A 26,621-nucleotide genomic window follows, 5' to 3' on the forward strand; every position below is an offset into this window, starting at 1 on the left:
ACCAGGTTAAGGTCCCAGGTGTCCAGGGGCGCCCTATAGGGTGGTACCAAGTGGGAGACTCCCAGGATGAAAGTCCTCACCTGCATATTGGTCGCAATTTTTCGCTGGAAAAGTATGGACAGTGCCGATATCTGTCTCCTAAGGGAGCTCGGGGCCAATCCTGAGTCTAGGTCTGACTGGAGAAAGGCCAAGATGTTGGGGATAGAGAATGTCAGTGGAGAAAATCCGCGATCTCGACACCAAGCAAAGAAGACTTTCCAGGTGTGATGGTAAATTCTCGCCGAGGAAGGCTTTCGGGCGCTAACCATTGTAGCGACCACCTTGCACCCAAACCCTGCCTGGGTCAGAATCCAAGATTCAACGGCCATGCCATCAAACACAGGGCCCCCCCGTGTTTGGGTGGAAGATCGGGCCATGGGACAGCAGATCTGGGCGCTCTGGCAGTCGCCATGGGACGTCGGCGAGCAGCTGCACTAGATCTGCGTACCATGCCCGACAGGGCCAATAGAATCACTGGAACCCCTTCTGTCTTGCTCTTCTTGATGACCCTCAGAAGTCGTGGCAGCGGGGGGAACAAGTATGGAAGGCGAAACTGGTTCCATGGCAGAACCAACGCATCCACGGCGATCGCTCGCGGGTCCCGAGACCGAGCGACGAACATGGGCACCTTGGCGTTGACCCTGGAGGCCATATATCCACATCCGGTGTTCCCCACCGTTGGCAAATCTGCTGGAAGACCTCGGGGAGCAGAGACCATTCCCCGGACGTGACACCCTGCTGGCTGAGGAAGTCCACTGCCCAATTTTCCACGCCCGGGATGTGGACCGCCGATATTACCGAATGGTTCCTCTCAGCCCAGCGAAGCACGTGTCCCACCTCGCGCATGGTTGCCCTGCTGCGGATGCCCCCTTGATGATTTACGTAAGCCACCGCCGTGGCGTTGTCCGATTGAATCCAGATGGGGCGGCCTGCTAGAAGGTGCTGAAAAAGTTGCAGCGCCAGCCGGACCGCTTGCATTTCCAACAAGTTGATCGGGAGGCGTGCCTCCTGTTGCGACCATTTGCCCTGGGTCGTGTGGTGGCGAAAAACTGCTCCCCAGCCGAGGAGGCTGGCGGCGGTTGTGACTACCAGCCACTGCTCTGGGGGAAAGAGTTTCCCCTGAAGGGAAGACCTGCTCGTCCACCACTCTAGTGACTGCCTGACCTGAGAGGACAGCCGGCACTGATGCTCGAGCGTGAACGTGTTCTTGTTCCAAGATGACAAAAGGGCGTGCTGTAGGGGGCGAAGATGAAATTGGGCAAATGGAATCGCTTCCATTGCTGCCACCATCTTCCCTAGTACCCTCATCCCAAACCGAATGGTGTGCGGGACTGGCTGCAGAAGCTTCTGGACTCCTTGCCGGAGCGCTAGGGCTTTGTCTTGAGGGAGAATTACCAACCCTCGGGAGGTGTCGAAGATCATCCCTAAAAAGGAAATCCTCTGGGCTGGGACAAGGGATGATTTTTTCCTGTTGACCAACCACTCTAAGCGGTAGAGGGCATCCAGCGTGATGCTGACATTCTCCTCGCATGCCGGAAACGAGGGGCCCTTCACCAAGAGGTCGTCTAAATATGGCAAGACGACTATGCCCCGAGAGTGTAAGACGGCCATAACAACTGTCATTACCTTTGTGAACACTCTGGGGGGTGGTGGCTAGCCCGAAGGGCAGTGCTGCAAACTGGAAATGTCGGCCATTGATGGCAAAACGTAGAAACCTCTGATGCGGGGGAAAAATGGGGACATGCAGGTAGGCATCCTGGATGTCGATAGAGGCCAAGTATTCTCCTTGCCCCATGGCCGATATAACTGAACGGAAAGATTCCATTCGGAAATGTTTGATCCTGATGAACTTGTTCAGGAGCTTCAGGTCCGAAACCGGCCTGACTGTCCCATCCTTTTTGGGGACCGCGAACAGATTGAAATAAAAACCTGAGCCTTCTCGTGCTCTGGTACTTGAACAATGACTCCGTTGTGCTGGAGTGAATTGATGGCCCCTAGCAACGCTCTTGCCCGGGGCTCCACTTTGGGAAGTCGGGACATAAAAAAATCGTTTTGTGGGATACCTGATAAACTCTATCTTGTACCCTGAGGACACCAGTTCCGCCACCCATGAGTCGTGTGCTACTGCGACCCAGACATGGCGAAACCAGAGCAGGTGGCTGTCTACTCTGCTAATGTCGCCTAAAAAGTGCTCCGAGTCATATAGCTGAGGATCTCTGGGACCTGGTTCCCCTCGACCTGGGCTGGCGAGCACGCATTCTCCCCAATGGGTTGGCTCTATATGAGACCTGTCGCTCCCTATCCTGATTGGAGTGACCTGGAGCAACAGAACTGGCCGCTGCCGTCCACCCGGGGTTGCGAAAGGCCCAAAAACGTGCCTGAGCCTGGCGCAATGGCTGTTGACCTTTTGTTGCGGGAGGAAGCTGCTTTTTCCCCCTGTAGCACCGGAGATGTGTTGGTCTAACTTTTCCCCGAATAGGCGGCCACCCTGATAAGGCAGGGAAGTCAAGGACTTCTTGGAAGTTGAATCGGCCAGCCATGTCCTTAACCATAGGGCTCTCCTAATGGATATCGCGTTTGCGGCCGCAAGTGCCGCACAATTGATCACATCCAAGGAAGCGTTGATTAAGTAATCACCAGCCATAGCGATCTGACTCGCAATCTCTGATACCTCCGTAGGCAGGTCTCTATCCTGCAAGACTTTGTTCAATGACACTGACCATGACATCATGGCCTTGGCTACCCAAGTCGACGCGAACGAGGGACAGAGTGCTGATCCTGACGCTTCAAAAACTGAGCGAGCCAAACTCTCTATGAGCCGATCAGTGGGGTCCTTAATAGAAGAACCACTAGGTACAGATAACAAGGATTTAGAGGCTAAGCCTATACGGCCGTTCCCTGTGACGCTGCGCTATGTCCTAAAACTCTGGGTGAGTGCCAAACACTCTATGCGGTATCTTCGCCGGCTTAAAGGATACCTTATGGCCTGAGGGCAAGGTGACGTCATCCTCAACCCCCAGATTCTGATTAACAGCTTCGATGAGGCTGTCAACTGTTTCTCGACACCCCGGGGTATCTAGGTCCAGAGGCTCGTTTGAGTCATAATCTGAACTCTGCCCGCTCCCGACTACTGGTGAAGGAGAGCGTGACGCCGAACTCACGGATGCCGTGTGGGTTTGTTTCCTTTGCGCCTGCCTGGATTGAGAGCGGCCCCTGCAGGCCGGAGGCTCTTGTGAGGTGGAGGACCCCTCCCAGATAAGCGAGCCACAATCCTTGCCCCTATGTGGGGCGTGAAGAGACTCGACCGCCTTTGTAAGCGATGCCATAGACTGCGATAGTGATAGGGCCCATTACGGTGGATTTGGATCACTGGGCTCGGTCGCAGGGGAGGGCTCCTGGGGGCGTTCAGAGTCGCAGGCTTCGCATAATTTGTTACTCTGCGCCCGCGGAAAAGAGGTCCAACAGGAGATGCATGCAGCGTATAGGAACGTGTGCGTCTTCGCCTTCCCAGCCATACTGTCTCCGCCAGGTCTCAATACTACCCTGCCAGGGGATGTGGGTGGGGGAGGAGAGCACTTCTCGATTGTCCGTAGCGTGGCCTCTAAAGGACACTAAGCATAAAACTGGTTTCCGCCCACAATCGGGGCGAGGGTGTATACGGCGGAGGAGGAGCTAAACTTGTGTTGTTTACTTAGTGTCAGCCTCCAGATGGCGGTAGCATACACCCACAGTACCTGCGTCCCCCAATGAGACGAAGGAGAAAAAATAACTTTTAACCATGCCAAAGGAGTTGAAAAGTCTTGAGTGAGGAAAAGAAGGGCTCATTTATGGCTTTACTAGCAGAGGGATACAGTGGGCGTCATGTTGCCTCCATCCTTAAAATTTCAAAGACGGCAGTCCATTACAAGATCAAGCAGCAGACATTGGGGACAAAACAGCTACAGATCGGCAGAAGGCGAAAACGACTCTCCATTGACCGGGATGACCTTCATCTTACTCGAATGTAACTCCGCAACCGCAGGATGAGATCAAGTGACCTACAAAAGGAAAAGCAAATGGCAGCTGTGGTGAAGTGCACAGCAAGAACAGTTTGTAACAGGCTCCTAGAGGCAGGGCTAATTGGGCAGGTTAATCTTTGCAAAGGACGCATGAATCAAGCCGCATACAAGGTTATGCTGGAAAAACAGTTGATTTCTTCTGCTCAGGCAGTGTTCCCCAACTCTGAGGACTGGTTTTTCCATTAGGACAATGCGCCATGCCACACAGCTAGGTCAATCAATGTGTGGATGAAGGACCACCACATCAAATCCCTGTCATGGCCAGCCCAATCTCCAGACCTGAACCACATTGAAAACCTCTAGAATGTAATCAAGAGGAAGATTGATAGTCACAAGCCATCAAACAAAGAACTACTTAAATTTTTGTACCAGGAGTGGCATAAGGTCACCCAGAAGCAGTGTGAAAGACTGGTGAAAAGCATGCCAAGAAGCATGGAAGCTGTAATTAAAAATCAAAGTTATTCCACAAAATATTGATTTCTGAACTCTTCCGGAGTTAAAAAATTAGTATTGTTGTTTCTAAATGATTATGAACTTGTTTTCTTAGCATTTTCTGAAAATAAATACAAAATTCAGTGCTTGGAAATTCAGAGACATCATGTTAGTAGTTTATAGAATAAAAGAGCAATTTACATTTTACTCAAAAACATACCTATAAAAAGAAAAATCAGAGAAACTGAAAGCTTTGCAGTGGTCTCTCAATTTTTGCCAGATCTGTATAAACACAGTAAAAGTTGATACCACCTCCCAAATTTTGAATTTAAGTAAAGAAGTTATACAGTAAAGAAATTATAATCAGACAAAATTAAAATTTTACAGTGCTCTCTTAATTTTTGCCAGAGCTGTAGATTTTTGCATTTAGCTAAAAAGTTTTATTTTGGTCTCATCTGTCAAAAGTACCTTCTTACACTTGCTAGAAGCATTAATTTTTGTAAACTGCAGACAGGACTTCCTTTGGCATACTTTAAAAAATAGCTTTCTTTTTACCACTCTTCCATGCAGGCCAGATTTGTGGAGTATACGTTTAATAGTTGTCCTATGGACAGATTCTCCCACCTAAGCTGTAGATCTCTGCAGTTCCTCCCTAGTGACTGTGGGCCTCCTTGCTTGGGATGTCAGTTTAGGTGGACGGCCATTTCTTGGAAGGTTTGCAGGTATGCCATACTCCTTCCATTTTTGGATGATAGATTGAACGATGCTCTGTGGGATGTTCAGTGCTTGGGATATTTTTTTATGACCTAACCCTGCTTTATTCTTCTCCACAACTTTTTTCCTGACCTGTTTGGTGTGTTGCATGGTTTTCATAATGCACTTTGATCCCTACTGTTTTCAAATTAATCTCTGATTCCTTTCACAGAACAGCTGTAGTTATATGGAGAATAAATTACTTGCAGGTGGACTCAATTACTAATTATATGATTTCTGGAGACAATAAGAAACTCAGTATTTTATTTAGGGGTATCAGACTACAGGTGGCTGAACACAAATGCACGGCATAATTTTCAGATTTATTTTTTAAAAGATATAGAAAACCATGTATTTCCTTTACACTTCAAAACTGCTAGCTACTTTGTGTTGGTTTATCACATAAAACCACAATAAAATACATTAAAGTTTGTAGGAGTAACGAGATACAAATGTGGGAAAAAAAAATCAAGAGTATGAATACTTATTCAAAGCATTGCAAAATCCATGTCAAATGGTGCACATTTTCCACAGATTTCATCACTCAGCAGTGAAAATTGCAACATAAATCGACAGGATGCAGATGTGAAATCTTTCGTGCGGCTCTATTTGTGCAGTGATTTCCTCTGCAGCGTGTAGATGAGATTTCAGAAAATCCCATCCTCAGCACAAGAACAGTTATACAAAGTGAACTTTCCATCTGGATACAACCGGTGTGAACAAACAGTTATTGACGTGAATTCTCTAGGTTTGAGGAAACAATAAAATACATTAACAAAATTCTTATTAAAACATAATTGAAATGTTTGTTTAGTTTTAGGAAACCTAGATCAGCTTTTGCATTGCAGTTTTTTAATGCATTTTTACGTGGTTATTTTTTTTCTGGGGAAAAAAACACAGGGAAACAAGACAGATTGGGCAATCTTTTTGTTAATAATTGTACATAAATTCTACGCACAAATAACAGATATTCACATGAAATTAAATTGCTACTGAAGCATAAAGCATAACATAAAATCTAACCAGGGCCATTCCATGAATGCTAAGCCTTTAAAAATGGAGCTCAAATAGTTATTGCAGTAACATTTCTTTATATTGAACACTTACAGATTTCAACATGGACTCCATAACACGATAATGCAAGTGCACTCCAAGCTTGTACCTCTATTACAGAGAGAGAAAAAGGTAATTAATGTAAAAGGTTGTAATCTGAGAAAAATTGGAATAAGTGAATACTTAAATTAAAAAAAAACAAATGTGGCTTTATCGCTGATTTGCTGCTATGGATTTTCCTGAAGATTAGGTGAAAAAAAAAGGTAAAACAAAAAAGAAATCCTGTGGCTTTTGCTGTGGAACTAAGATAAATGTGCAGCAAAATAAGTGACAATTCACTTGTTTTTTTACTTTGTCATTGAAATGAATAAAGAAAATCTGCAGCAAAACTACAAAAGATGTGGATATTATATGGACTTAAAAAAGTTCTTTAAATAAATATATTATATTATATAAAAACAACACAAGCAAAGCACGCCCGGCATGTAACGACACAAGCCTCAATATATTCCAAACCACCGTATAAGTCAATAGGGGCCACAAGGTGCCATTTGGATTAGCAGAGCACCAAGTCATCCATTAAAAAAAATAACGATGCCAATTAAACAAAATTAAGTTAATGACAATTTGAGTGGAAAAAAAAAAGGTCTCTTTTTTTCTTGTTTTTTTAGCAGATGCTCAAATAGAAATACTACATTGTTAGCCCAAGAGCAGCCAAATAACTCTTAAATTTATAAATGAGAGCATCATGATTTACAGTATATTACAGTATATTATTACCTGGTATCCAATTTCAGCAAAGGCTTGTCCCACTGCAACGGCAAACCTTTCTCTAAACATTAGGCCCAAACGTTGCACTCTCCTTGTAATCATGGTCTTTGGATTTAGTGTACAATTCTGTAATGAACAGAACCAGAACTATAGTATTGCAAGTTGGACAGGCTGGAACTGTAGTTGTATGGTCCCTTGTGTATTGTGGAGGTTATGTCTATTAATTTCAATGAACAGAAACAACCCTGACAGCAGAGCAAATCTTCTGAGGAAGAAAAAAGCCCTTTGAAGATTTGCCAATATTTATAAGGTTCCTGACTATCAGTATGTTCTTCCGCCCGCGTCCATGGCACGCTCGACGGCGCCAGCAGGAAATCGACGGTGAGAAAACGGCCCAGGACGTTCTCACGCGATCACCGATAACCAGAGGGGGAGCCGGTCGGAAGTGAGTGTCATATGTAGTGATATCGCTAGTGATAGCGCTGATGCGTCACAAAATCGGTGACGCTTTAGCGATATCGCTAGTGTAAAAGGCCCTTAACTGGGCTGACTGGTCAATGTAATAAATAGCAAGATTTATTTACTTAAATACAGCTCGTGATCTGAAAAGTAAATTAAAATATATAATCTAACATAAAAGTCAGATTTAAACAAACAATGGGTCATTTTTTTCTAAACATATTGTATACCAGAATAACATACCTCAAAGTAATAGTTAAGAATTTCTGATGGTTCATCACTGGCTGAATGTAGAATAGTCATCAGCTGGTTGATAGTGTTCATAGCAGCTCTATTTTTTTTGTAAAGCACAAATACAAAAAATGTTAAAAATAAATAAGTGGTTACTATGGAAAAAATAAATAGGAATAATGGTAACTTGCTGCATGAACTAATATTAGTACCACCTTTGACAGCAAACAAATGGCTATTTTTTTTTTTTTTTTTTTTAAGGAAAATTTAAATTATGAGAACAAACCTAAATACTTCTAGTGTTTCCTAGTGAACTAGGTGAATAAGCTCACCTCACTGGTGTCTGTGGGGGAATCAGACGAGCTTCTTCTGCGCTATTCTTTTGAGGCGTCCTCTCCTGTTCCAAACTGGAGAAACAGTTTAAAAATAGATCATCTTTGACAATTTTAGGTGATTGGATATATAATTGTGTTTTAAACAGTCAAAATACACAAACACGCAGCTAAAAAATTGATGGATCATGTTCATTATTTGAATCGTAATTATAAACTTGTTATACAATATTGGTATTCACCACATGCATTTATAGGTTCTGCCTTCCTGAATGATGGCCTATTCTTTGGATACGTCATCTTTTAAATCTTCTACCTGAGCGAGTGTGAACGAGCTGAGTGTGACCTGAGCGTAAGTGCGAACTGTGGTAAGTGTGTGACTTGAGATTCTGTGACTTTGGAGTTTCCAAGGGAGGTATTACTGAATTGCTGTTATATTTTATTAACACTTTTTATTTATTTTTGCTTATCTTATTGTCTGGTGCAATCCCCATTAGGATGTGCTCCACTATTGCCAATGCCATCCAGTGCACGTCTTGCCGCATGTATGAAATCCTTGAACAGCCGGTGGAGGGTGCATACTGCTGTGCGAGATGTGAGCACGTTGTGCATTTGGAAGCCCAGATACTGGATCTAAATGTGCAGCTGGCAACACTGAGATCCATAGACAATATGGAAAGGAGTCTTCTGCTCACTGAGCAGACGCTCAATGGGATAGGTGAGGGGGGGATGCTAGGTTGGAGCTGCAGGACAATGAAGCAGCTAGCTGGGTGACAGTTAGAAGGCGGGGTAGAGGGAAGAGCACCAGGGAGGCTAGTCCCGATCTGGCACACCCAAATAAGTTTGCTAAGTTGGCAGATGAGGGAAGTGTTAGTGCAGGAGTAGCACTGCTGCAGCAAGGCATGTCCTCTGAAAGCCGGAGGAGTGTCTGCTCCAGTAAGGGGGGAAATAGGAGAGCAGGGCAGACCAGACAGGTTCTGGTAGTGGGAGACTCAATTATTAGGGGAACAGATAGGGCAATCTGTCACAAAGACAGGGATCGTCGAACGGTGTGCTGCCTACCTGGCGCTCGAGTCCAACACATCGCTGATCGGGTTGACAGATTACTGGGAGGGGCTGGAGAGGATCCAGCGGTCATGGTGCACATTGGCACAAATGACAAAGTTAGAGGTAGGTGGAAGGTCCTTAAAGATGATTTCAGGGAATTAGGCTGTAAGCTTAAAGCAAGGACCTCCAAGGTGGTATTTTCGGAAATACTTCCTGTACCACGTGCCACGCCAGAGAGGCAACGGGAGATTAGGGAGGTTAATAAGTGGCTCAGGAATTGGTGTAGGAAGGAGGGGTTTGGGTTCCTGCAGAACTGGGCCGACTTCTCAGTTGGCTACAGGTTCTACGCTAGGGACGGGCTGCACCTCAATGGGGAGGGTGCAGCTGTGCTGGGGGAGAAAATGGCTAGAAGGTTGGAGGAGTGTTTAAACTAGGGACGGGGGGGAGGGTATTCCTTTTATAGGAGGGGAGGAGAGTGCAGATAGAGACCTGGGCGCAAATAATGAAATTAGGGGTGGGGGTGGCATGGGGGGTGGGGTTAGAACAGTTAATAATTTAAGAAAGAATAGAGGTACAGAGAGATACATAAAGTGCATGTATACTAATGCCAGAAGCCTTGCCAACAAAATGGAGGAATTGGAGTTAATGCTGTTGGAACATAATTATGACATGGTGGGGATATCTGAGACATGGCTGGATGAGAGCCACGACTGGGCGGTTAATTTACAGGGCTATAGTCTGTTCAGAAATGACCGAACAAATAAGCGAGGGGGAGGCGTGTGTTTATATGTAAAATCATCCTTAAAACCCATCCTTCGTGATAATATATATGAATCTAATGAAAATGTAGAGTCCCTGTGGGTAGAGATAAGGGGAGGGGGGAAAAATAATAAATTACTGATAGGGGTTTGTTATAAGTCTCCAAAAATAATGGAAGCAACAGAGAATATCCTCATAAAGCAAATAGATGAAGCTGCGACTCAAGGAGAAGTCATTATTATGGGGGATTTCAACTACCCTGAAATACATTGGGGAACAGAAACCTGCAGTTCCAGCAAAGGTAATAGGGTTTTGACTACTATGAGAGACAATTACCTTTCACAACTGGTTCAGGACCCAACAAGAGGGGGGGCACTGCTAGACCTAATATTAACCAACAGGCCAGACCGCATATCAAATGTAAGGGTTGGGGGTCACTTGGGTAACAGTGATCACAAATTACTAAGTTTTCATGTATCCTTTAATAAGATGTGTAGTAGAGGGGTTACAAGGACACTAAACTTCAGGAAAGCAAATTTCCAACGGATGAGAGATGATCTTGGTGGAATTAACTGGGACGATATCCTGAGACATAAAAATACACAAAGAAAATGGGAGACGTTTATTAGCATCCTGAATAGGACCTGTGCACAATATATACCATATGGGAATAAACATGCGAGAAATAGGAAGAAACCACTATGGCTAAATAGAGCTGTAAGGGGCGCAATAAGGGACAAAAATAAAGCATTTAGCGAATTAAAGCAAATAGGTAGTGATGAGGCATTAACTAAATACAGAAGATTAAATAAATTCTGTAAAAAGCAAATCAAGACAGCAAAGATTGAGACAGAGAGACTCATTGCCAGAGAAAGTAAAAATAATCCCAAAATATTCTTTAACTACATAAATAGTAAGAATCTAAAAAATGATAGTGTTGGCCCCCTTAAAAATAGTCTGGGTGAAATGGTGGATGAGGATGAGGAAAAAGCCAATATGCTAAATGACTTTTTTTCAACAGTGTTTACACAAGAAAATCCCATGACGGATAACATGATCAGGGATAAAAATTCTCTGTTAAATGTCACCTGCTTAACCCAGCAGGAAGTACGGCGGCGTCTAAAAATCACTAAAATTGACAAATCCCCGGGCCCGGATGGGATACACCCCCGAGTACTGCAGGAATTAAGCACAGTCATAGATAGACCATTATTTTTAATCTTTAAAGATTTCATAATAACAGGGTCTGTACCACAGGACTGGCGTATTGCAAATGTGGTGCCAATATTCAAAAAGGGGACAAAAACTGAACTTGGAAATTATAGGCCAGTAAGTTTAACCTCAACTGTGGGTAAAATCCTGGAGGGTTTTCTAAGAGATACTATACTGTAGTATCTGGAGAAGAATAACCTCATGACCCAATATCAACATGGGTTTACAAGGGACCGTTCCTGTCAGACTAATCTGATAAGCTTTTATGAAGAGGTAAGTTCCGGACTGGACCAAGGGAATGCAGTGGATGTGGTGTACATGGACTTTTCAAAAGCTTTTGATACGGTGCCACACAAAAGGTTGATACATAAAATGAGAACAATGGGGATAGGGGAAAATATGTGTAGGTGGGTTAAGAGCTGGCTCAGGGATAGGAAACAAAGGGTGGTTATTAATGGAGCACACTCAGACTGGGTCACGGTTAGCAGTGGGGTACCACAGGGGTCAGTTTTGGGCCCGCTTCTTTTTAACATATTTATTAATGACCTTGTAGGGGGCATAGAGAGTAGAATTTCAATATATGCAGATGACACTAAACTCTGCAGGGTAATCAATACAGAGGAGGACAATTTTATATTACAGGAGGATTTATGTAAACTAGAAGCTTGGGCTGAGAAATGGCAAATGAGCTTTAATGGGGATAAATGTAAGGTCATGCACTTGGGTAGAACGAACAAGATGTATAATTATGTGCTTAATTGTAAAACACTGGGCAAAACTGTCACTGAAAAAGACCTGGGTGTATGGGTGGACGACAAACTCACATTTAGCGACCAGTGTCAGGCAGCTGCTGCAAAGGCAAATAAAATAATGGGATGCATTAAAAGAGGCATAGATGCTCATGAGGAGAACATAATTTTACCTCTATATAAGTCACTAGTGCGACCACACTTAGAATACTGTGTACAGTTCTGGTCTCCGGTGTATAAGAAAGACATAGCTGAACTGGAGCGGGTGCAGAGAAGAGCGACCAAGGTTATTAGAGAACTAGGGGGTCTGCAATACCAAGACAGGTTATTACATTTGGGGTTATTTAGTTTGGAGAATCGAAGGCTTAGGGGTGATCTTATTACAATGTATAAATACAGTGGGGAAAAAAAGTATTTAGTCAGTTAGCAATAGTGCAAGTTCCACCACTTAAAAAGATGAGAGGCGTGTGTAATTTACATCATAGGTAGACCTCAACTATGGGAGACAAACTGAGAAAAAAAAAATCCAGAAAATCACATTGTCTGTTTTTTTTTCATTTTATTTGCATATTATGGTGGAAAATAAGTATTTGGTCAGAAACAAAATTTCATCTCAATACTTTGTGATATATCCTTTGTTGGCAATGACAGAGGTCAAACGTTTTCTGTAAGTCTTCACAAGGTTGCCACACACTGTTGTTGGTATGTTGGCCCATTCCTCCATGCAGATCTCCTCTAGAGCAGTGATGTTTTTGGCTTTTCGCTTGGCAACACGGACTTTCAACTCCCTCCAAAGGTTTTCTATAGGGTTGAGATCTGGAGACTGGCTAGGCCACTCCAGGACCTTGAAATGCTTCTTACGAAGCCACTCCTTCGTTGCCCTGGCGGTGTGCTTTGGATCATTGTCATGTTGAAAGACCCAGCCACGTTTCATCTTCAATGCCCTTGCTGATGGAAGGAGGTTTGCACTCAAAATCTCACGATACATGGCCCCATTCATTCTTTCATGTACCCGGATCAGTCGTCCTGGCCCCTTTGCAGAGAAACAGCCCCAAAGCATGATGTTTCCACCACCATGCTTTACAGTAGGTATGGTGTATGATGGATGCAAATCAGTATTCTTTTTCCTCCAAACACGACAAGTTGTGTTTCTACCAAACAGTTCCAGTTTGGTTTCATCAGACCATAGGGCATTCTCCCAAAACTCCTCTGGATCATCCAAATGCTCTCTAGCAAACTTCAGACGGGCCCGGACATGTACAGGCTTAAGCAGTGGGACACGTCTGGCACTGCAGGATCTGAGTCCATGGTGGCGTAGTGTGTTACTTATGGTAGGCCTTGTTACATTGGTCCCAGCTCTCTGCAGTTCATTCACTAGGTCCCCCAGCGTGGTTCTGGGACTTTTGCTCACCGTTCTTGTGATCATTCTGACCCCACGGGGTGGGATTTTGCGTGGAGCACCAGATCGAGGGAGATTATCAGTGGTCTTGTATGTCTTCCATTTTCTAATTATTGCTCCCACAGTTGATTTCTTCACTCCAAGCTGGTTGGCTATTGCAGATTCAGTCTTCCCAGCCTGGTGCAGGGCTACAATTTTGTTTCTGGTGTCCTTTGACAGTTCTTTGGTCTTCACCATAGTGGAGTTTGGAGTCAGACTGTTTGAGGGTGTGCACAGGTGTCTTTTTATACTGATAACAAGTTTAAACAGGTGCCATTACTACAGGTAATGAGTGGAGGAAAGAGGAGACTCTTAAAGAAGAAGTTACAGGTCTGTGAGAGCCAGAAATCTTGATTGCTTGTTTCTGACCAAATACTTATTTTCCACCATAATATGCAAATAAAATGAAAAAAAAACAAACAATGTGATTTTCTGGATTTTTTTTTCTCAGTTTGTCTCCCATAGTTGAGGTCTACCTATGATGTAAATTACAGACGCCTCTCATCTTTTTAAGTGGTGGAACTTGCACTATTGCTGACTGACTAAATACTTTTTTTCCCCACTGTATATGCAGGGACAATACCAAGAGCTTTCTAATGATCTTTTTACTCTTAGACCTGTGACGGGGACAAGGGGGCATCCTCTACGTCTGGAGGAAAGAAGGTTTAAGCATACTCACAGACGCGGATTCTTTACTGTAAGAGCAGTGAGACTATGGAACTCTCTGCCATATGATGTTGTAATGAGTGATTCCCTACTAAAATTTAAGAAGGGACTGGATGCCTTTCTTGAAAAGTATAATATTACAGGGTATATACACTAGTTTCCTTAATATTGCGTTGATCCAGAGAGCAAGTCTGATTGCCGTATGTGGAGTCAGGAAGGAATTTTTTTCCCCAATGTGAAGCTTACTTGTTGCCACATGGGTTTTTTTTGCCTTCCTCTGGATCAACATGTTAGGGCAAGTTAGGATAGGATATGGGTTGAACTAGATGGACTTAAAGTCTTCCTTCAACCTTATAATAATAATAATAATAATAATTTTTATTTATATAGCGCCAACATATTCCGCAGCACTTTACAATTAAGCGGGGACATGTACAGACAATAAATTCAATACAAGTTAAGACAATTCAAACAATGACATTAGGAGTGAGGTCCCTGCTCGCAAGCTTACAATCTACAAGGAAATGGGGGGACACAGTAGGTGAGAAATGCTTGTTAATTCAGGTCTGGCAATTATAATAGGGATTTTCATATAAAGCTGCATGATCCGGTCATCAGCCCGTGTGTTTAAGTGCAATAGACAAGTATCAAGTGCAGTTATCATGTGCATGAAGGGTGTGGAGACAGATGAATAGTAGGGTGCAGATTCAGAATAATATTTGGAAGGAGGGAACAGGGCAAAGTTAGCTTGCTGAGTAGTTGATGTGATAGGCTTCTTTGAAGAGATGGGTTTTCAAAGCGCGCTTGAATAGGTCAGGGCTAGGTATCAGTCTGATCGTCTGGGGAAGTGCATTCCAGAGAGCTGGAGCAGCACGAGAGAAGTCTTGGAGATGGAGGTGCGAGGTTCGGATTACGGGGGATGTTAGTCTTAGGTCATTTGTAGAACGGAGGGCACGTGTAGGGCGATAGACAGAGATGAGAGAGGAGATATAAGGCGGTGCAGAACAGTGGAGAGCTTTGTGGGTGAGAGAGATGAGTTTATACTGGACCCTGTAGCGAATAGGTAGCCAGTGTAATGACTGGCACAAGATGGAGGCATCGGTGAAGCGGCTGGACAGAAATATGACCCTGGCTGCCGCATTCAAGATGGATTGGAGAGGAGAAAGTTTGGTAAGAGGGAGACCGATCAGAAGAGAGTTGCAGTAGTCCAGACGAGAATGAATAAGAGCGACAGTAAGAGTCTTAGCAGTTTCAAAGGTGAGAAAAGGTCGGATTCTGGAGATGTTTTTAAGATGCAGGTGACAAGAGCGACTGAGTGATCGGATGTACGGAGTAAAGGAAAGTTCAGTGTCGAATATGACCCCAAGACAGCGGGCATGCTGCTTGGGAGTTATGGTTGAACCCTCCAGGGTTATTTCGATGTTAGGTAGAGTGAGGTTAGTAGAGGGGAGAAACACAAGAAGTTCAGTTTTAGAGAGATTTAGTTTCAGATAGAGGGAGGACATGATGCTAGAGACAGCAGACAGACAATCCTTGGTATTTTGAATTAGGGTAGGGGTGATGTCAGGGGAAGAAGTGTATAATTGGGTGTCATCAGCATAGAGATGATACTGGAACCCAAATCTGCTGATTGTTTGTCCAATAGGGGCAGTGTATAAAGAGAAGAGGAGGGGGCCTAGGACTGAGCCCTGCGGGACCCCGATAGTAAGGGGACGAGAAGAGGAAGAGGAGCCGGAAAAAGATACAGTGAAGGAGCGGTCAGAGAGGTAGGAGGAGAACCAGGAGAGGGCTGTGTCCTTGAGGCCTATAGAGCGGAGCATAGTGAGGAGGAGCTGGTGATCCACAGTGTCAAATGCGGCAGAGAGATCCAGGAGAATCAGCAGGGAGCAATGACCTTTCGATTTAGCTGTTATTAAATCATTAGAGACTTTAGTGAGGGCAGTTTCAGTAGAGTGTAAAGAGCGGAAACCAGATTGTAAGGGGTCGAGAAGAGAGTTATCCGAGAGATAGCGGATTAGACGGGAGTGGACCAGGCGTTCCAGGAGTTTAGAGATGAAGGGAAGGTTAGAGACAGGTCTGTAGTTAGCAGTGCAGTTCTGGTCCAGGGATGGCTTTTTAAGTAAAGGGGTTATGATGGCATGTTTAAATGAGGAGGGAAATATACCTGAAGAAAGAGAGAGGTTAAATATTTTAGTCAGGTGAGTGGTGACCACTGGTGAGAGAGACTGCAGGAGCTGTGAAGGAATAGGGTCACTGTTGCAGGTTGTAGGCCGAGCAGAAGCGAGGAGCTTGGAAACTTCTTCTTCTGAAACAGGCTCAAAGATGTCTAGTGAGCTTGAGGTGCGGCAGGGAAGGGGATCCAGGCACTGAGGAGATAACTATGTTACTATGTAATATCAGATCAGTGGAGCTGCGTCATCTGAATGCCCCACCGCATCAGTCAGATGTCCCAGTGATCAGTTGTGTAGCAGAACAGCACAACTCTGTCAACAAACATAATGGCCCGTAGCTGGGCAGTGCACATCTGACCCTATTCAAAAGAATAGGACTGGATGTGACGTATCCTGCTTCAGCCACTGTACAGCTGATAGAGCTGTGCTGTTCTGCTCCATAAATGACCGCATCCGACCACCATTGGCTCCAAGAATGGCTGACTGATGGGGATGCCTGGTGCCTAACTCCCACGCATCTAATATAAACAGAACGGGCTAAGCAGTGTATTTTCAAATGTCAGAAACAGCAGAACAGCCACCTATGTCCAGGAGTTGCACAGACACACCAACAGCAAAAACGATAGGATATTTTTTAATGAACATTATTTAGAAAGTTGCTTAAAAATTGTCAGAACAAAGGTAACCTAAAGCTTTAAACTTTACAAACAACTTCACAATGGAAGCAAATGACAAAGAGGTGTTTAACCCCTTCACCCCCAAGGGTGGTTTGCACGTTCATGACCGGGCCAATTTTTACAATTCTGACCACTGTCCCTTTATGAGGTCATAACTCTGGAACACTTCTATGGATTCCGGTGATTCTGACAATGTTTTCTCGTGACATATTGTACTTCATGTTAGTGGTAAAATTTCATTCAAATAACTTGCGTTTGTGAAAAAAACGGAAATTTGGCAAAAATTTTGAAAATTTCGCAATTTTCCAACTTTGAATTTTTATGCCCTTAAATCACAGAGATACGGCACACAAAAAACTTGATAACTAACATTTCCCACATGTTTACTTTACATCAGCACAATTTTGGAACCAAAATTTTTTTTTGTTAGGAAGTTATAAGGGTTAAAAGTTGACCAGCGATTTCTCATTTTTACAACACCATTTTATTTTTAGGACCACATCACATTTGAAGCCACTTTGAGGGGTCTATATGATAGAAAATACCCAAAAGTGACACCATTCTAAAAACTGCACGCCTTAAGGTGCTCAAAACCACATTCAAGAAGTTTATTAACCCTTTAGGTGCGTCACAGGAATTTTTTTGAATATTTTTAAAAAAATGAACATCTAACTTTTTTTCACAAAAAAAATACTTCAGGTTCAATTTTTTTTATTTTACCAAGGGTAACAGGAGAAATTGGACTGCAAAAGTTATTGTGCAATTTGTCCTGAGTACGCTGATACCTGATTTGTGGGGGGGGAACGACTGTTTCGGCGCATGACAGAGCTCAGAATGGAAGGAGCGCTGTTTGACTTTTTCAATGCAAAATTGGCTGGAATTCAGATCGGACGCCATGTCACGTTTGGAGAGTCCCTGATGTACCTAAACAGTGGAAACCCCCTACAAGTGACCCCATTTTGGAAACTAGACCCCCCAAGGAACTTATCTAGATATGTGGTGAGAACTTTGAACCCACAAGGGCTTTACAGAAGTTTATAACGTACAGAGGTACAATTAAAAAATCATATTTTTTTCCACAAAAATTATCTTTTCACCAGAATTTTTATTTTCCCAAGGGTAACAGGACCCTAAAAGTTATTGTGCAATTTGTCCTGAGTATGCTGATACCCCACATGTGGGGGTAAACCACTATTTGGGCGCATGGCAGAGCTCGGAAGGGAAGCAGCGCCATTTGACGTTTTTGGCTGGAATTGAGATCGGACATCATGTCGCGATTGGAAAACCCCTGATGTACCAAAACAGTGGAAACCCCCCACAAATGACACCATTTTGGAAACTAGACCCCCTAAGGAACTTATCTAGATGTGTGGTGAGAACTTTGAACCCCCAAGGGCTTCACAGAAGTTTATAACATAAAGCCGTACAATTAAAAAATCATATTTTTTCCACAAAAATGATCTTTTCACCCTCAATTCTTATTTTTCCAAGGGTAACAGCACCCTAAAAGTTATTGTGCAATTTGTCCTGAGTACGCTGATACCCCACATGTGGGGTTAAACCACTATTTGGGCGCATGGCAGAGCTCGGAAGGGAAGCAGCGCCATTTGACGTTTTTTGCTGGAATTGAGATCGGACACCATGTCGCGATTGGAAAACCCCTGATGTACCTAAACAGTGGAAACCCCCCACAAATGACACCATTTTGGAAACTAGACCCCCCAAGGAACTTATCTAGATGTGTGGTGAGCACTTTGAACCCCCCAGTGCTTCACAGAAGTTTATAACGCCTGGGCGTGAAAATAAAAAATTCGTATTTTTTCCACAAACATGATCTTTTAGTCACCATTTTTTTTATTTTCCCAAGGGTAACAGGAGAAATTGAACCCCAAAAGTTGTTGTCCAATTTGTCCTGAGTATGCTGATACCCCATATGTGGGAGAAAACTACTGTATGGGAACACGTCGGGGATCGGAAGGGAAGTAGTGACGTTTTGGAATGCAGACATTGATGGAATGGTCTGGGGGTGTCATGTTGCCTTTGGAGAGCCCCTAATGTACCTAAACAGTGGAAACTCCCCACAAATGACCCCATTTTGAAAATTAGACCCCCTAAGGAACTTATCTAGATGTGAGGTGAGCACTTTGAACCCCCAAGGGCTTCACAGAAGTTTATAATGCCAGGGCATGAAAATAAAAAAATCGTATTTTTTCCACAAACATGATCAATTATTCCCCAATTTTTTTATTTTCCCAAGGGTAACAGGAGAAATTGAACCCCAAAAGTTGTTGTCCAATTTGTCCTGAGTAAGCTGACACCCCATATGTGGGAGAAAACTACTGTATGGACACACGTCAGGGCTCAGAAGGGAAGTAGTGACGTTTTGGAATGCAGACTTTGATGGAATGGTCTGCGGGTGTCATGTGCGTTTGGAGAGCCCCTGATGTACCTAAACTATTGAAACTCCCAACAAGTGACCCCATTTTGGACACTAGACCCCCCCACGGAACTTATCTAGATGTGTGGTGAGCACTTTGAACCCCCAAGTGCTTCACAGAAGTTTATAACGCTCGGACGTGAAAATAAAAAAATCATTTTTTTTCAACAAAAATGATATTTTTGCCCCCAATTTTTTATTTTCCTAAGGGTAACAGGAGAAATTGGACCCCAAAAATTGTTTTGCAATTTGTCCTGAGTAGGCGGATACCCTACATGTGGGGGTAAAACACTGTTTGGGCGCATGGCAGAGCTTGGAAGGGAAGGAGCACCATATGACTTTTTCAACTCAGAATTGGCTGGAATTGAGATCAGACGCAATGTTGCATTTGGAGAGCCCCTGATGTGCCCAAACAGTGGAAACCCCCAATTCTAACTCCAACCCGAACCCCAACACACCCCTATCCCTAATCTCAGCCCTAACCCAAGCCCTAACCCTAGCCCTAACCCTAATGGAAAAATGGAAAGAAATACATTTTTTTAATTTTATTATTTTTCCCTAACTAAGGGGGTGATAACGGGGGGTTTGATTTACTATTTATGGCGGTTTTTATTTTTGGCAGCTGTCACACGCTAAAAGACGCTTTTTATTGTAAAAATAGTTTTTGCATCACCATATATTGAGAGCTATAATTTTTCCGTATTTTGACCCACCGAGTCATGAGAGGTCTTATTTTTTGCGGGACGAGTTGACGTTTTTATTGGTACCATTTTCGGGCACGTGACATTTTTTGATCACTTTTTATTCCGATTTTTGGGACGCAGAATGGACAAAAACCAGCGTTTCATGAATTTCTTTTGGGGGAGTGCGTTTACACCGTTCCGCGTGCGGTAAAATTGATAAAGCGGCTTTATTCTTCGGGTCAGTACGATTACAGCGATACCTCATTTAGGTCTTTTTTTATGTTTTGTCGGCTTTATGCAATGAAAACTATTTTATATAAAAAATAATTATTTTTGCATCGCTTTATTCTGCGAGCTATAACTTTTTTATTTTTTCGCTGATGCTGTGTGGCGGCTTGTTTTTTGCGGGACAAGATGACGTTTTCAGCGGTACCATGGATATTTATATGCGTCTTTTTGATCGCGCGTTATTACACTTTTTGTTTGGCGGTATGATAATAAATCATTATTTTTTGCTTGGTTTTTTATTTTTATTTTTTAGGGGGTTCGCTAAAGGGGTTAACTAATGGGACAGTTTTATAGGGCGGGTCGTAACGGACGCGGCGATACCTAATATGTGTACTTTTATTGTTTTGGTTTTTTTTATTTTCAAAAAATGAATTTATTGGGGAATATTTTTTTTTTTTGCTAATTTATTTGGCGATTTTTTTAAAATTATTTTTACACTTTTTTTAATTTTTTTTTTACTTTATTACATAGTCCCAGGTGGGACATCACTGTCCTGTGACAGATCGCTGATCTGTCACATCACAGATCACTGTGACAGATCAGCAATCTGTCACAGGCAGTGCACAAGGCTTCCTCATGCCTGCGCTTTGCAGGCACTGAGGAAGCCAGCTTCCTCCAGGCCCCCGAAGTCCCCCGTCGCCATCTTGGATCCGGGGGCCTGGAGGAAAGGAGTCCCCCGCAGCAGCGCTGCACATTGCGCTGCCGTGGGGGGCTCAGTGAAGCACGGAGGGAGCCCCCTCCCTGCCGATGCTTCCCTTTCACTCCCGGTACACCGCGATCATGTTTGATCGCGGTGTGCAAGGGGTTAACGTGTCGGGGGCGGTCCGTGACCGCCCCTGACACATAGTGCCGGGTGTCAGCTGTGATAATCAGTTGACACCCGGCCGCGATCAGCGGCGCTCACCACGTGGGCGCCGCTGATCGCGCTAGACGTACTATCCCGTCCATGGGCATAGGGGCCCGGGGCCCATGGACGGGATAGTGCGTCTGATGCCAGGAAGGGGTTAACAACTATTTTTAATTTGCTGTATACATTGTGTTTGCTGTTCCTTCACATTAATAGAATTGCACGGATTCTGATACAAGTGAGGAAAACTATAAAACAGAACTGACAGGATTTAGAAACTACATGCTCAGTAGTGACCAGTGCTGTGGAGCTGTAGCTGAGATGAATCTGTGCTGCACTTTATGTACATGCTCAGTAGTGACCAGTGCTGTGGAGTTGTAGGTGATATGAATCTGAGCTGCACTTTATGTACATGCTCAGTAGTGACCAGTGCTGTGGAGTTGTAGGTGATATGAATCTGAGCTGCACTTTATGTACATGCTCAGTAGTGACCAGTGCTGTGGAGTTGTAGGTGAGATGAATCGTGCTGCACTTTATGTACATGCTCAGTAGTGACCAGTGCTGTGGAATTGTAGCGGACATGAATCTGTGCTGCACTTTGTAGCTGAGATGAATCTGTGCTCAGTAGTGACCAGTGCTGTGGAGTTGTAGCTGAGATGAATCTGTGCTGCAGTTTATGTACATGCTCAGTAGTGAACAGTGCTGTGGAATTGTAGCGGACATGAATCTGTGCTGCACTTTGTAGCTGAGATGAATCTGTGCTCAGTAGTGACCAGTGCTGTGGAGTTGTAGCTGAGATGAATCTGTGCTGCAGTTTATGTACATGCTCAGTAGTGAACAGTGCTGTGGAGTTGTAGCTGACATGAATCTGTGCTGCACTTTATATTCAATTAATTTGTATTGAATAAAATAATTTTAACATGCAAAGAAGAAGTATTCGTTGAACTTGAGTAAATTCAAAATACGGTAAGTTACAATAAAGTGTAGTTATACAGTTATAACAAATTCAGAAGTAACATAAACCATATAATAACTGATAATTAATTGATAATTCACATTTAGAAATTTTGCATCTAGAGGTATAAGGAGGATAAGATAAAGAAAAGACTTATGCTGATCTCATATTTAGAATTGGTGCCGTAACACAACTATTTACATGGATGGAAGCATTAGTGTTTTTAAAAGAAGGAAAGGGATGGGTTTATTGGGTAGAAGGGTAGGTGGTTATGCCCGCTATGTGTTGGAACAAAAGTCTGTTTGCCATGATGGGGTATAAGTTCTTCTGTGCTGCACTTTATGTACATGCTCAGTAGTGACCAGTGCTGTGGAGTTGTAGCTGAGATGAATCTGTGCTGCACTTTATGTACATGCTCAGTAATGACCAGTGCTGTGGAGTAGTACTGGAGGATGAATCTGTGCTGCACTTTATATACATGCTCTGTAGTGTCCAGTGCTGTGGAGTAGTAGTAGAGATGAATCTGTGCTGCACTTTATGTACATGCTCAATAGTGACCAGTGCTGTGGAGTTGTAGTTGAGATGAATCTGTGCTGCGCTTTATGTACATGCTCAGTAGTGACCAGTGCTGTGGAGTTGTAGTTGATATGAATCTGTGCTGCACTTTATGTACATGCTCAGTAGTGACCAGTGCTGTGGAGTTGTAGTTGAGATGAATCTGTGCTGCGCTTTATGTACATGCTCAGTAGTGACCAGTGCTGTGGAGTTGTAGGTGAGATGACTCTGTGCTGCACTTTATGTACATGCTCAGTAGTGACCAGTGCTGTGGAGTAGTAGTGGAGGATGAATCTGTGCTGCACTTTATATACATGCTCTGTAGTGTCCAGTGCTGTGGAGTAGTAGTAGAGATGAATCTGTGCCGCACTTTATGTACATGCTCAGTAGTGACCAGTGCTGTGGAGTAGTAGTGGAGTATGAATCTGTGATGCACTTTATATACATGCTCTGTAGTAACCAGTGCTGTGGAGTTGTAGGTGAGATGAATCTGTGCTGCATTTTATGTACATGCTCAGTAGTGACCAGTGCTGTGGAGTAGTAGTGGAGTATGAATCTGTGCTGCACTTTATATACATGCTCTGTAGTGTCCAGTGCTGTGGAGTAGTAGTAGAGATGAATCTGTGCTGCATTTTATGTACATGCTCAGTAGTGACCAGTGCTGTGGAGTAGTAGTGGAGTATGAATCTGTGCTGCACTTTATATACATGCTCTGTAGTGTCCAGTGCTGTGGAGTAGTAGTAGAGATGAATCTGTGCTGCACTTTATGTACATGCTCAGTAGTGACCAGTGCTGTGGAGTTGTAGTTGAGATGAATCTGTGCTGCGCTTTATGTACAGGCTCAGTAGTGACCAGTGCTGTGGAGTTGTAGATGAGATGAATCTGTGATGCACTTTATGTACATGCTCAGCAGTGAGTCAGTCTGAGGAGTCTGGAGTCAGGGATATTGAGGTGTCGGAGGTTTGGCTTACCAACTACACAGCCCTGGATAGTGACTGTTACAAGCCCAGAAGCTAAAGGTTTCAGGATGTTCAGCATATCTCTGTAAAAGTGTTGTCTGTCTAAAATACCTCAAAATCTAAATAATGCATTTGCCATTTTAAAAAATGCTGTGTCTAAATACTATGGAAATAGACATCTCAGGTAATTTACGGTATATAGTAGCGTTCCAAAAATTCCCTCCAATGTTATAAAAAAGAGCTACCATACACTGACCAATACTATCAATTTTTCAGACCTCGTTAAGAACCCAATCCTTGAAAATAGTAAGTGAAAGAACGTCTAACTAGAGGTGTAATATTATTTTCAATAACATAACATGCATGTTTAATGGATTCAAAGATCCAGGACAAAAAAAAACAAACAAGCCATAAATTACCTGTCACGGAAATCAACTTTCACCATGCTGTCATTTTCTAAAAATAACCTTTCGTCTATATCTTTGTTTCTCTGATAAAGCTCTTCATACTGTTGTGAGATCACATCAACCTAAAGCACACAGATAGAAATTGGTGAAACTGACAAATTTTACACATTTGGATGAAGTCAGTACAAAATGACTGTTGAAACCAAGGGCAGGCGCTCAGTGCACCGGCGGCATGGGCAGCTACGTGCACCCTCCCATAAACTCGTATTAATTGCTCCCCATCTCCTTTGGGTCCTGTACAGTCAGAATTGTCAATCAAGGAAGAGGGGATGGAGATAGATGTATAGCAGAAGGTGGGAAGGTGCACTCAACTGTCTGGCCACACCAAGGGTACATGGTTTGAACAGACATTTATGCTGGAAAACAACTCCCCTTTAGAATTCACAGCCAGAGAGATCCAAGAGAATTCTACTACCGCTTTACTTAATATATACGCATACAAATTACAGACTTACATCTTTTACTCTTTCAAATACTTCATTTTGCTTTAACAATCAACAACCAAGAATAAAATCAAATATACAACTTCAATTTTTACAGATCAGGTCACAACAATCATATAAACAAACAATGCTAAATTACATTAATACGATATTATATAATTTTTTTTTTTTTTTTTTTTTTTTTTAAAGTGAGTGTGCAAGGGAGGGGCACACACAAAATAAAAAGGGAGGGACCAGATGACGACAAACAGGGCTGTGGAGTCGGAGACGTTGTCCATTTTGGTGGAGTCTTAGTTGGGGCTGGCATAAAATTGACCAACTCCTAAAATATACAGTACATTGGGTACAGTAGTTCAATGCAGGATGTGCTGTAAATGTTTTCATAAGAATTTGGGAAAGTTATGAAATGTCTGTTCTGTCCTGACCTAAGGTCTAGACTTTTAGATGAGATGAATCTGTGCTGCACTTTATGCACATGCTCAATCGGGGGCAGGGCTGTGGAGTCGGAGTTGGGGAAATTGAGGAGTCAGAGGTTTGGCTTACCAACTGCACAGCCCTGGACCTAAATTTCATGTATTATGGCATAAAATTAACCAAAGCATAGGCTAGAACTTGACAAGTATGGATATATATTTGCCATCAACAGGTCCCAAATTCTGAAAAATTTAAATTTTTTAAAGTCATCTATTTGGGTTAGAAATTCCAGGAATGGTGCCCCCCCCCCCCCAATCTGAACTATTGTTTGTTTAGCTGCTAAAAGGAAGAAAGTTTGAAGTTTGCGCTGTTTAGCAATAAATATAAGACAGATATTAAACCACTGAAGTGTGGAAATGATTGGCAGATACGCTGAAACAGCGTAAAAGCAAGTAGATGGTCAAAACCAGATAAACAGCACGACTACCAGTGCTTTATTTGTAGGTACCTGAAATATTCTGAAGAAGGAATTGAGCATTTCTTTCTCAAGACTTCAAAGAAACAAGACCCAATGAAAATAAGAACTGATAAGCTTTCTCGCAGCTGTTTGCCACCACGAGAAGTAAAGTCATCTATACCAGGAGAGAAAGCTCTATTATGTCACTGGCATTGAAGAGGGAGGAGAAGTGATGCAAGTTTGCCCTAAACTCTGCATTCAAGGCCTTCAGGCAGCGCTGTGGAGTCGAAGTCATTGAATCTGAGTCGGAGTCCATTTTGGTGGAGTCGGAATAAAATGGACCAACTCCTAAAATATATAATAAATTGGGAATAGTAGTTCAATGCAGGATGTGCTGTGAATGTTTCCATAATAATTTGGGAAAGTTATGAAATGTCCTATAAATGTCTGTTTTGTTTCTGATCTAAGGAAGGGAAGGAGCGCAGTTTGACTTTTTCAACGCAAAATTTCCAGGAATTAAGATCGGACGCCACGTCACGTTTGGAGAGCTCCTGATGTGCCTAAACAGTGGAAACCCCGCACAAGTGACACCATTTTGGAAAGAGCCAGCAGAGCAGGGGAGCATGATGATAGCCATGTTCAGCACCCGTCACCGGGGCACAGCGCTTACTGTAACGCTTCTTCCCCGGCGCCCGTCCTTGTGGTACTAATGCGGCACACGCATGCCACACGTGTGCCGCAAGTATTACACACACGGACACTAACATCTCCGGTACCGGAAATATCAGGACGTTTGAAAGAGGCATTATAGCTGGTTTTTATGTTTGGCTGCTGTCACACGCTAAAAGATGCTTTTTATTGCAAAAAAAGTTTTTACATCACCCCATTTTGGTAGCTATAAGTTTTCCATATTTTGGCCCACAGAGTCATGTGAAGGCTTGTTTTTGTGGAACGAGCTGACATTTTTATTGGTACCATTTTCGAGCACATGACATTTTTTGATCGCTTTCTATTCCGATTTTTGGTAGGCAGAAATAACAAAAACCAGCAATCCATGAATTTCTTTTGGCGGCGTTTATACCGTTCTGCTTGTGGTAAAATTGATAAGGCAGTATTATTCTTCGTGTCAGTACGATTACAGCAATACCTCATTTATATCATTTTTTTATGTTTTGGCGCTTTCATACAATAAAAACTATCTTATATAAAAAAAATAATTATTTTTGCATCACTTTATTCTGAGAGCTATAACTTTTTTACTTTTCCAAT

At 43.2% G+C, this 26,621-nt stretch overlaps 1 protein-coding gene across 2 annotated transcripts in view; it reads right to left on the reverse strand.

Annotated features, from left to right (window-relative positions):
- The window catches only part of RB1 (RB transcriptional corepressor 1), a 383,417-nt gene that overhangs the window by 229,919 nt on the left and 126,877 nt on the right, over positions 1-26,621 (reverse strand). For both annotated transcript variants that reach the window (XM_073580241.1, XM_073580240.1), the window contains exons 10-14: positions 23,991-24,100; positions 8,129-8,203; positions 7,809-7,896; positions 7,116-7,232; positions 6,390-6,446 (exon numbers count right to left, since the gene is read on the reverse strand). In XM_073580241.1, the coding sequence (XP_073436342.1) occupies positions 6,390-6,446; positions 7,116-7,232; positions 7,809-7,896; positions 8,129-8,203; positions 23,991-24,100 (447 nt within the window). The remainder of the gene's footprint in view (positions 1-6,389; positions 6,447-7,115; positions 7,233-7,808; positions 7,897-8,128; positions 8,204-23,990; positions 24,101-26,621) is intronic.

This window comes from Dendrobates tinctorius, unplaced genomic scaffold, assembly GCF_039654945.1.
Source record: "Dendrobates tinctorius isolate UK_male_01 unplaced genomic scaffold, ASM3965494v1 ptg000064l, whole genome shotgun sequence".
Classification (NCBI taxonomy): Eukaryota; Metazoa; Chordata; class Amphibia; order Anura; family Dendrobatidae; genus Dendrobates; species Dendrobates tinctorius.